At 42.2% G+C, this 12377-nt stretch overlaps 1 protein-coding gene across 3 annotated transcripts in view; it reads left to right on the top strand.

The window, feature by feature from the left end:
* Positions 1-12377, top strand: part of LOC121853643 — an 86139-nt gene that overhangs the window by 45917 nt on the left and 27845 nt on the right. For all 3 annotated transcript variants that reach the window (XM_042347919.1, XM_042347920.1, XM_042347922.1), the window contains 3 exons: positions 11194-11377; positions 11577-11652; positions 11774-11953. In XM_042347919.1, the coding sequence (XP_042203853.1) occupies positions 11194-11377; positions 11577-11652; positions 11774-11953 (440 nt within the window). The remainder of the gene's footprint in view (positions 1-11193; positions 11378-11576; positions 11653-11773; positions 11954-12377) is intronic.

Below are 12377 nucleotides of genomic sequence, written 5' to 3' on the forward strand. Positions count from 1 at the left end.
TGCTTCTTCAGGGGCTATACACATTATGCTTCTTCAGGGGCTATACACATTATGCTTCTTCAGGGGCTATACACATTATGCTTCTTCAGGGGCTATACACATTATGCTTCTTCAGGGGCTATACACATTATGCTTCTTCAGGGGCTATACACATTATGCTTCTTCAGGGGCTATACACATTATGCTTCTTCAGGGATATAAACATCGTTATGCTTCTTCAGGCCGCAGCATTTCAGTAAATTTTTATCACGTTTCCTCCTCTTCACTTCCTCTATGAGTTTCCCTCCTCCTCAATCTTTCCCTCCTTATCGTATTCTTCCCTTCTTCCCTCTCCTCTTCCATACACCCTCCCAGCAGCCTCTCGTGTTACCTTTACTACGGCTGAGCGTGTTTACTCTGCCACGCAGAGTCCATCACACCCTATATTCTGCTTCTTCCAAAGCCGAGTATTGTTATGCTTATCCGCCGAGTATTGTTATGCTTCTTCCGGGGCCGAGTACTGCTATGCTTTTTCCGGGGCCGAGTATTGTTATGCTTCTTCCGGGGCCGAGTATTGCTATGCTTCTTCCGGGGCCGAGTACTGCTATGCTTTTTCCGGGGCCGAGTATTGTTATGCTTCTTCCGGGGCCGAGTATTACTATGCTTCTTCTGGGGCCGAGTATTATTATTCTTTTTTAGGGGTTATACGCCCTTCATTCCTCCCCTCTCTCTCATTCTTTCTTCTCTCTCTACCTTCCTTCATCTCCCTCCCTCCCTCCACTTTAGACACACCACTGACCACGGACCCTCGCTTGACCTATTCAGAATCTCAATTGACTATTGTACACGTCGGTATGACCCGTCCCTCAGGTGGGTTCCCCTCCCCCTCACCCCCTGTTTTATGAGTCACCAGGCGCCCATATCATCACCAGGATAGGAGGGAAGGAGTTGTTAGTGTAAAGAAATGAAAGGGGAAGAGGCAAATGGAATGAATTAAAGAGAGGTGGAATGAACTGAAGGTAGAGAGAGGTGGAGAAGATAAAGGTGGAGTAGATGAAGGTGGAGGGAACTGGGGGTTGAGAGAGGTGGAATGGAGGGAGGTAAAGGTGGAATGAGCTAGAAGTAGAGAGAGGTGGAATTCGAGGAGAGAGGGAAAGAGGTGTAGGAGGGAGAGAAGGGGTCAGGGAGGGATGAAGGGATTCGGGGAAGGAGGAAAAGAGGGAGGGAGCCAGAAAGGACATCATCATATTACTTAATGGAAGGAGGGAGGGAGGGAGGGAGGGACTCAGAGAGGGAACCAGAAAGGACATCATATTACTTAATGGCAGGAGGGAGAGAGGGAGGATCTCAGGAAGGGACTCAGGCTCAGGGAAGGGACTCAGGGAAGGGCCTCAGAGAGGGAGGGAATAGCCTCTGTATTAAGGATGTTTCCAGGAAGGGGCAGTAGTAACGATCACCCTGTGTGAGGGCCGGGTACAGGGCGGCTACCAGGACTATACCGGGAGGTGTGATTACACCCAACCTTTACGTGGCCCGGGAGTTTAGCTTTTAAAAGGTCGTGGTTTTTAGCTGTGGGGAAATTAGGGTTTTTTTAGCTGTTAAGATGGAGGTTTTAGCTGTTGAGAAGTGAGGAGGTATTAGCTGTTGAGAAGTGGGTTTTTTAGCTGTTGGAAAGTGAGTTTTTCTTTTAGCTGTTGAACCATCGTATCGTGGTGTCACATATCTCCAAAATCATGGTACATTATTGACCCCAAGTGTGTGTAATAATAATAATTATAATAATAATAATAATAATAATAATAATAATAATAATAATAATAATAATAATAATAATAATAATAATAATAATAATAATAATAATAATAATTACGGTTTATTAATAGAGTTGCAGCCGGTGGCTGAAAACATACAAACTTACATTTGATTTAGACATAATGATATGCGTTGAATACATTTACAGGGCTGTACAGTACATAAATCAGTTGTTGTTTATTATTTTAACAATAGATGGGATGGTCCTATTCTTATATCTATCAGTGCGGGCTCTTATGGGCTGAATTGCGTGCGTGTGTGTGTGTGTGTGTGTGTGTGTGTGTGTGTGTGTGTGTGACACAGACGGGGCCCCCGGATGATCATTATTCTCCCTCAATATCTTAAAGGAATTATGGTCCTCCCTCATAATTTCCCTCTCCCTTATTCACCCTCACACACCCTCTTTTCTTCCCTCACACACACACACACACTCTAACGCCACTCCTGGCAGAAAATGAGAGTATACGTTCGCCAGGCTTAGAGTTTCCATTGAGTATATGTTATATTTCAGGGTGGGTACGGAATGCCAGACGTTGTTGATCGGCGGTACTGGCGGTATTGTGGTGAGGTGGACGTGAACTTGGTGTGGAAATTGTAAATGTTTGTTGGAAAAAAAATGGATGGTATTCAGTGAACCCCGAGGTGTGTTGTTCTGTATCTGTCTATCTATCTGTCTATCTATCTATCTATCTATCTGTCTATCTATCTCATATCCCTCCTTCATCTCCCCTCCCTCACTACCTTCCCTTTCTCATTTCCGTCAGAGAGAGAGAGAGTTTGCCTCCGTCTCACTTCCTTTATATTCTCTCCCCCTCTCTCTACGACAACTCTCCCCTCCCCTCCCCTCACGCCCCCTCCCCTCAGGATATAACTTTCTTCCCCTCCTTCGTGTAGGTTCTCCCCAGGCGTCCATACCCCCCTCTTCTCCCTCTTCCTCCCCTACCCTGAAGATGATATAAATCTCCTTCCTCCATCTTTCCTTCCCTTCCTTTCTCTCGACAATAATCTGTTTCCTCTCCCTCTCCCTCTACCTCCCTCCTTCCATCTCTCTTCCTCCCTTTCCTTCCCTCCCACGACTTCCTATAAGATACGAATATGTATTCCCCTTCCTCCTTCCTTCCTTCCCTTTCTCTCGAAGATAATCTGTTTTCCCTCCCTCCTCCTTTCCCTCTACCTCCCTCCTTCCATCCCAATCCCTCCCTTTCCCCCTCCCATACACAACAAAGGGCCATAACAATGCCAGAAAAAGGTCAGAGGAGTGCCACCATCTCGGCACTAACCACAGGCACCATTAATTACCAAAGCTCGTGAAATCCCTCTGTATAATTGTTGGAACGAGTTGGTATCACATGTTAGGTTAGGTTAAGGTTAGGTTAGGTTAGGTTAGGTTAGGTTAAGGTTAGGTTAGGTTAAGGTTAGGTTAAGGTTAGGTTAGGTTTACGATGACAGACAAATGCTTATCTTAATTTGGTGTATTAATGAATGTTTTGTGTGTATACTTGATAATGAAGAGGTGGGTTAATTATTATGCTTATACATATTCATAAAGAGAGAGAGAGAGAGAGAGAGAGAGAGAGAGAGAGAGAGAGAGAGAGAGAGAGAGAGAGAGAGAGAGAGAGAGAGAGAGAGAGAGAGAGAGAGAGAGACAATCTTACCAGAGAGGGATTTATCCAGGGAGGAAATCTCAAGTGACGGAGGAAGATTAATCCCCCTCTTGACAAGTCGGGGGATTACCCGGAACAGGGATTACTGGGGGAGGGAGAGAAAACACGTAGGGAGGCAAGACAAGTAGATAGATAGATAGATAGATAGATAGATAGATAGATAGATAGATAGATAGATAGATGGATGGATGGATGGATGGATGGATATATAGATAGATAGAATGATAGTGATAGATAGATGGATGACTAGATCGATTGATAGATAGATAGAATGATAGTGATAGATAGATAGACAGATAGATAGATAGACAAATAGATAGGACTTAAGCACCTTAATTAATTTCACCTGGCTAATTTCATCTGATGAGTATACAAGCTAACCTAATAAGACCTAACCTAACTTTAACTTAATTTAACCTTTCTCTCCGGATTTGTATTTAATTGATTAAAAATAACTCATCATTAAAGTGGCAGTAAAAAAATAACAATAAATTAAGTGGTGAAGCTGAACTGAATATTTACCAACTCTCCGTTAAGTGTTCAGTAAGGTTGACGGTATTTGTGTTATTAGAGTTGCGTGATGTCCTGATAAAACTGAAACTTGTTAAACAGGAATGCGTGTGTGTGTGTGTGTGTGTGTGTGTGGGTGGGTGGGGGTGGGTGTGGGTGGGTGTGTGATAACATCTACAGTATGTTCACGTGTCTTAAAGAGATAATTTTGGCCAAAATATCATAACAAAACATCGCATTCCAGGACTTGTGACTGTAGATATAGATGAAGGTGACTGACAAAAATCAGGCAGACCTGTTCATCTGAGGTTCAAGGTGTGGTTAAATAGTCAGGCGAGGTAATAGTCATACAGCATAACCTTAGCAAAATTAGTAGTATTAGCACGGTTTTCGTCAGTACCGCTATGGTTCCCACGGAGGCAACATTTGCCAGCCCGCGCCTCGAGGCAGGACGGCCCGTTTAGTGGGTCTTTTACGCTGACCAGCCGATATTATTCTTGCCAACCCGTTTCCGTTGTCGGCATGTTGATTGGTTAATGAGAAACTTGCGTCTGATGTGGACTGGAAACATGATAGCAACCACAAACCTAACCACATATTTTTACACATAAAACTTTTTTTTACTTCCATTGTTTGTCCCATGAAAACTTTGATTGTAAAGCCAGATTATACAATATTATATAAGTCCTGATAGACCAGATCCTAGGTTACTTACCATTATTGTATTAGACGCTGTACATCTTGTTATATAGTTTACAATATTTCTGCGGGTTGTTCATGTGCCTAATCAGTATATATACAGCATGTATTACCCGTCATCCATGTAGGATTAAACAACAAGGCGCGGCGGGAACTTGTCTGTAGGTAAAAAAATTGCACAATCTCCGTAAAAAATACCTCCTAGGCAATATAATAATAGAGTTTTGTTACATAACTTATACAACTTACATTACCTGTGAAAAACGACTCGACAAGTAGAAAGTGAAAGAGAACTCGCGCCTCTTGTGTTTGACCCGGTTATGTCTGCCGTGAGAATGTGGTTTAATTCCAGTTTGTAGTTTTTCGATGATGGATGACACTTTTATTATTGTTCTTTAATATATCTCATTGTTAGTTTATATATTGATAATAATGTAAATAATAACTTAATTACATTAGTTATTACGTAAATACTCTTAGTTAGGATAACATATCTCCTCTGGTCAATCTTGAAATACTGTTTAGCTCTGTGTTCGAGGACTTGGTGGACTAATGACCATATAGAAAGTGTGATAATGAACTCGTAACTAGATAATATAAGTTAAGGAAGCACGAATATGGAATTATTACTCACAAGTTATCATTAAATGTTATGAAAATATATAAGACGAGAATACTAGTGTCAGTTTCCCTCATTACAATACTTCTCACGTAAGTTTTTTTTTTGTATCATTGATTTATCTAACCTAACCTAACCTAACCTCACCTTATGTAGTTTAATTATAGAACAGTTTCCAGAAGTTAATACGTGTGCCAGAAAATTTGTGAAAAGAAAGGCATGCATGTTTATATTCACTTGACCTCAGCAAACCTAATCTTATTTATCCAAGCCTAATCTTAACCTAACCTACTCTTAACTTATTACACCATCTAACCTAACTTATTCTAACTGGATATTAAAGCTTACAGAAACTTAAACTAATGGGATATTGTCTTTTTTTATTTTTTTTTTATTTTTACGTGATATGATTTTCGATGGGAATTGTTCAGATAAGTTTTCAAATATCCAGTAGTGTTTTGTCCAGAGGAAAAATGTCCGGTTCCCTGCTGGAAATTGTCTGATGAGATTATTATTATCTGATTGGATTTCGACCGGGTGTCCAGTTGTGGGGAAGACTTGGAAACAGCGGCGGGTGTCCCTAGCTTAGTACACCCGCCTTAGTGAATGTCATGTTCCTCCAAGGTCACCCGGTCACCTTCCCCCCCTCCTCCTCCCTCCGAACTCACCGATCCTGTCTCTGTTGCTTCGTCTTCTGTTGTTTTTGCCTTTCTTTCACAGTTCCTTCGGTCTCTCCTACTGTTGTTTCTTCTCTTGTTTGTTCTTCCTCATTGTTGCCCTTTCTTCTGTTGCTTCATCTTCATCTGTTACTTTTCCCTCTTTTTTTTTGCCATTTCGTCTGTTCCTTCTGCCTCCCTCCCTTTCTGTTAATACCATCCTACTTAGCGTAGCGTCACTAAACTTAATTGAATCGTAAGTAACCAATACGTCGTTCGACCAAACCTAGACACATCAAATTAAATCTATCCAATATATAGTCTTATTAAACGTAGCCTAATGATTGTATAATAAGACCAAGCTTATTAATAGATAAAGTTAACGTAACATCAGTTTATATGTTATTTCTTAAAGGTTATCTGACGTAGAAACTTAAGATCTATTGAACGGGGCTTAATAACACTGGAATAAAGCACCTGATTTAATGAATGCACTGCTTTAAAACGCTACCATTGAAATCACTCTCAAGGCAGTTTATGTTGCGTAAATTGCGTTATTGTATACCTCTTGTGTGGCGGCTAAAATGTAACACAACAACTCCACTGCCAAGGGAAACCAGAGAGATAATAGCAGTCATTTCTTTTTTGTGTGTGTATGTGACTCCGGCGTATACCTGTGACCGTGACCTTGAGATTCCACCCTGGGTACGAACATCAGCTGTCTCGGGTCCCGCCCCAACACGTCATTGAATTTATTGTGACGTCACCCAAATTTATTCTTGTTGGATTAATCTGTTCTTGGCTGTTGCTATCGAACCAGAATATGGATCTCAGTTTGTTTTTACTTTGGAGTTAACTATCTACAGCTGTTTAACGCTCGACAATCGCTTATTTTTTTTTTTACACAAGCTCTGGTATACCCGGCTCTTTAGATATATAGATATTCAGTAAAAATCATCATATAAGTTTGTAATTGGTTTCACATGTAATGTTTATTTTTATGTGGAGGGACTCAATACAATACAGCATACAAATAGACAACTCAGGTATGCAGTGTACATGGTCGGGCAGGTATTTAATTACCAATGTGTGTACCTAGCCAGTGCAGGTATACAATGTTAAACAGTATGGCAATTCGATCAAGGTTAGACAACAAAGTCATCAGAAAGATATTTGGCAATTTTTTTGTTTTTCGCTTTTTCCAGTTGTTAGTTTGGTTTAGTCAGTAAAGGTATAATGAAAGTGTGAAGAGAATTTGCATAATTGAGTAAAAAGTCAAAAGAATTGTTCAAACCCTTAAGATTAGCTCCCAGCCCAGCTACCCTAACGCTATTTAAGGGGATTAGATTAAGTTAGAGGGTGGTTAGGTTAAGTAAGGATAAGTTTGGCTAGCTTTTGGTTAGGTTAGGTTTGGCTAGAGTTATATTTGGTTAGGTCAGGTTAGGTTTGCCTAGAGGTAGGAGAGGTTAGCGTTAGGGTGGCTAATCCAAGTTGATTGAGATAAAAGAGAGTGTAAAGAGGAAGGAGAGAGAGAGAGATTGATGAAACAAGGTGTAGAGAAGAAGGAAGAGAGATGATGATGATGATGATGTAGTGTACAGCATAGGAAGGGGGAAGGGTAGAGTAATCGAGGACAAATTGGAGTGAAGAAAAATGGAATGAACAGTAAATGAAGAAAAGAAAGAAAGATGGAATGAAGAAAAACAGATAGACGAATATAATGAACGATTAGAAATAGATGGAAGAAAAAGAATGAAGGAAATAGATAGAATGAAGCAAAATAGGTAGAAGAATAGAGTAAACGAATTTAAAATAGGCGGAAATAATTACGTACAGCAGAACATAGACAATTAATTATAGAAAGGAGGAAGTGGGTGATAACTGGTGATAACGAATGGTAAATAGCCAAGGTTAGAAGAGAAAGATAGGATAATCAAATGCATAGATGATAGAAAAACGTAAATAAAAGACGAAATAATTAAAAAAAAACGATAATAACTAGGAAGTGAAAATAGATCATATATTTTGTTGTAGTAAATGATGTCAAATATATAAGAAATAGATGTATGTATGTATGTATGTGTATATGTATGTGTATATGTATGCATGTATGTATATATGTATGTTTGTATGGATGGATGGATAGGTGGATGGAAGTAGTATGCATGTATGTAGTGTGTATGTATGTGTATGTACGTATGTATGTATGTTTGTATGTTTGTAAATAAATCCAGTGTGTGACTACTTGTTATATAAGTGTATAGGCAACAAATACACACTCCAGACAACACCTGCAGATCATCTCTAATTGTATACAATCATCCAATCATACATCTCTATTTTGACACTACTGACGGGTTCCTTCCCTCGCGGCCAATCACAGCCTTGTATACCACTTTCACCAGCCAATTACCGACTAGCGTGCCACTTCCTGTAGCCAATCAGAGGCAGGCCCGGCAATGATTCCACTCAGGGGTAATATGAGCCTCATAGACGGGGGTATTAAGGCTCTTATTCCTTTAATTCACACTCCTGGCGTCATGTACAAGGTCCCATCACACTTTACCACTGGATTATCCACCTTGTGCCTGCGGTTATAAAGCTAAAAATCGAATACCTTAAACGAAAAGAGTCTTTTACGCTTATAATAGGGTAAAATGAACCTTATTAAAGAGGGAATAAGAGTATTATTTCCTTGCATATAAACACACCTACAACCTCTTAAGTGTTATGGTAATATAGACTCTGTGTACAGGTGATTGTGGGTGATATTTCAGCGTGTATGTTCACAGGTTAATTAGAACTGTTTTTTACCTGATTCATATCACTGGTGAGATTACTGTTTACTTTTATTTAAGTGAATATTGACTGAACTTGAACAGGTAGGCTATTGTATCGTAGGTATACATACATACATACATACACTTTCCTTCCCTCCCTACCTTATCTCTCTCCCTACTTGATCTCCCTCATCTACCCCCTCATCCTCCCTCACCCCACCTACCCCCTCACCCTCCCTCACGCCTCACCCCACCTGCTCCCTCACCCTTCCCCCTCACCCTCCCTCACCCCACCCCCCTCCCCTCACCCTTCCCCCTCACCCTTGACCACACAGGGGCGCCCACCAAGGTCCTCCCCCAACGTGAGGTAATAATCCCGTGGTAGGAGGACCTAAGGGCTCCCCAGGGCAGTGGTTGGGGTAATAAAATGACCCTGGTATCTGTGGCCACTTACCTGAGTAACTATCTATCTATCAACTGTTTATCAATTTATCTATATCTATGTCTATCTGTCTATTTATCAATCAATTTATCTATCTATTCTATCTGTCTGTCTTTATGTCTATCTATCTATCACCTGTTTATTTATCTATCTGTCTTTTAGGATACATTAACGTTTGTCATTAATTATAAAAAAAAACACAAATAAGCAACTCTGGTAATGACGTCAGCTGGTCCCCGTCGTCGCCATGGTAACGGTATAAACAACATTAACCAATCAGCGTCGTGGGATCTCGTGTCGTGTCTGTTATGGAACCCTAGATAGAGGGAGATAGAGATAGAGGGAGATAGAGATAGAGGGAGATAGAGATAGAGAAGAGATAGAGGGAGATACACATACACTCTCTCTCTCTCTCTCTAGAGTGATCAGAGAGATATGGAAAAGTGAGAGAAGGGAGAAAGTAAGTGAGAGGAGAAAAAATGAGAGTGAGGGAAGAGAGAAAGTGAGAGGGGAGAGTGAAAGTGAGAGAGGGGAGAAAGTGAGAGAGGGGAGACACAGGTCGCCGTAGTAAGAGGCGTTAATAGTCTAGATTACCAAGATGACGGACGCTCAAGTGACTCTTGTTGTGTGACCCGCTCAAGTGACACCCCCCTGCTGACGTCACGGTGCTGATGTGGCACTACCGCTGACGTCACGGTGCTGATGATGTGGCACGCCGGTGACGTCATGGCTGAGGGGTGACGTCATTGGAACGGTGGTGATAAATTTAATTGACTTAAGAATAAATGCGAAAGTAGAGACAGACAGACAGACACAGGTAGACAGATACAGACAGGCAGACAGATACGGACAGGCAGACAGATACAGACAGACAGACACAGGTAGACAGATACAGACAGGCAGACAGATACAGACAGGCAGACAGATACAGACAGGCAGACAGATACAGACAGACAGACAGACACTGGTAGACAGATACAGACAGACAGACAGACAGACAGACAGACAGGCATAATAAAGGATAATGAGGATGTTTATATTAACATACAGACGGACAGACAGACACATACTCACATGAGTTGAGTTAGAAAACTTTTTTAATATTGTTCATAAGAAAACTTGGGCTTGAATTCATGATTAGTCTCTCTCTCTCTCTCTCTCTCTCTCTCTCTCTCTCTCTCTCTCTCTCTCTCTCTCTCTCTCTCTCCATTAAGCCTGCCCTCCTTCAGACACTCCCTGGGGCACCAGCTGGGCATAGAGAGCCATGAATGGGATGATCAACACGACGTGGCCCTCAGTGGCACCCTAGTGATGTGTCGAGGTGTGACGTCCAGAATGGTGCTCTTTCAGCCACGAGGAGATGTGTGTGTGTGTCCTCTCTCTCTCTCTAACAATACACACATCGTCTCTCTTGCTCACACACACACACACACACAAGGACATTATATCTCTTCTTTTTCTCTTCTTCTTACTTCATTCTCTCCTCCCCTCCTCTCCTCTCCTTCCCTCAGACCTCAGCTTTAGTGGGTGGTGACTTGAGCTATGAGGATTCTTAAAGTACCCCCATCGTGCAGCACTATTTCCGGTCCTGGCTCCTGTGTGAGGGAGAGAGAGGGTAGGGGGGAGAGGGAGGGAAGGGGGTATAGAGTAGGAAACGAAGGAAAGAAGGAAGGAATGTGAGTAGAGCGAGAAGGAGGGAGGGAAGGAGAGTAGAGAGGCCACTTTTTCTGCCAGCTAGAGTTGTATACCTCCACACATTGTAGTTTAGTTTCTGTAAAAATTGTCGCGTGAGCATTTCAGAAAATTAATCTCTCTCTCTCTCTCTCTCTCTCTCTCTCTCTCTAAAAAAATTAATTAGTAATTCAGTGAGTGGAATGGCGCGACTGGACACGAGTTATATTTTACTTAGGACGCCATGTAAGATGTTTAAATTCGACACAGTGCTTTATTTGGTGCCTGTGTGTGTGTGTGTGTGTTACTTATCAACCTACACTGTGTATTAACTCCTAGCTCTCTTCTTCCCCCCTGGCAGGAGTGAGCAGAGGATGCCACATCTACAGCGGGAACCTGGATGACCGGTGGTGGCAGGAGGAACAGGAGGAGGGCTCCCATGGGGGGAGGGTAGTGAGGGAGGTGACGTTGGGCGAGAGGAGCTTCTGCGATACCCACGATGAGCTTAGGAACCAGCCCCCCAACAGGGCCAACACCTCCGACAGGTACGTAGATACTGTAGATAACGGTGAGGGTAGAGGACAGGGAGGGAGGGAGTGAGGGAAGGTAGAAGGAATAGTGGTGGATGCCCTCTTGTGTAAGTTAAGGATAAGGGGAAGTAAATGTGTAAATATTCCCCCCTCCGTCCTCACTTCCTCCCCAACCCCCTTCAGGCAGTGTTATCAAGACCTTTTCCTCCTGCAGGGTGGCACAGTTACGGGCACAGATGTTAAAGCTTGGGTTCGACGCCTACATCATCCCTAATGACGACGAGCACCAGGTGGGTCCTTAACACCTTCCAGTTAATGGCATATTATTATTATTAGTCGTAGTAGTAGTAGTATTAGTATTAGTAGTTTTATTGTAACACTGCTGACCTTACCGTGCTGTTTGACCTCCAGAGTGAGTATGTATCACCGACGGACGAGCGCCGTTCCTACATAAGTGGGTTCTCGGGTAGCGCAGGTACGGCGGTGGTGACCATGGACCAGCAGGCTCTTTGGACCGACGGCCGCTACTTCCTGCAGGCGGACCAGCAGCTAGACTGTCACTGGTTACTCATGAAGCAGAAGAACCCGGGGGTGAGTTATACTGAAAGAGGAGAACAGAGGGGGTGAGGAGTATTGAGGTAGGAGAACAGAGGGGTGAGGAGTATTGAAGTAGGAGAACAGCAGTAATAAATATCACTTTTATTCCTACATTTCATTGAGCCAATCTCTGGAACTCAAACCCAAAATAAATCAATATTAACTTTCTCTCATTTACGGTGCTTCTACCTCTTGCTCATACATGATAATTTAACAAGTAGAATTAACAAATGTATTCAGGATCAAAATATAAGTCCGGTATTCCGATGTATTTATTATATGTAGAAGATAAGATTTTTTTTTTTGAGGGGGGGTCACACGTCTTCGCTCTAGGATCTCTTGGAAGGTGTCTGGGGGGTGGGTGTGATGGTTGAGCAAGCCGACGTAAGTGATGTTAATAAGAGTAAATAAACTACAG

The sequence above is a fragment of the Homarus americanus genome, unplaced genomic scaffold (genome assembly GCF_018991925.1).
Source record: "Homarus americanus isolate GMGI-L3 unplaced genomic scaffold, GMGI_Hamer_2.0 scaffold4896, whole genome shotgun sequence".
NCBI lineage: Eukaryota > Metazoa > Arthropoda > Malacostraca > Decapoda > Nephropidae > Homarus > Homarus americanus.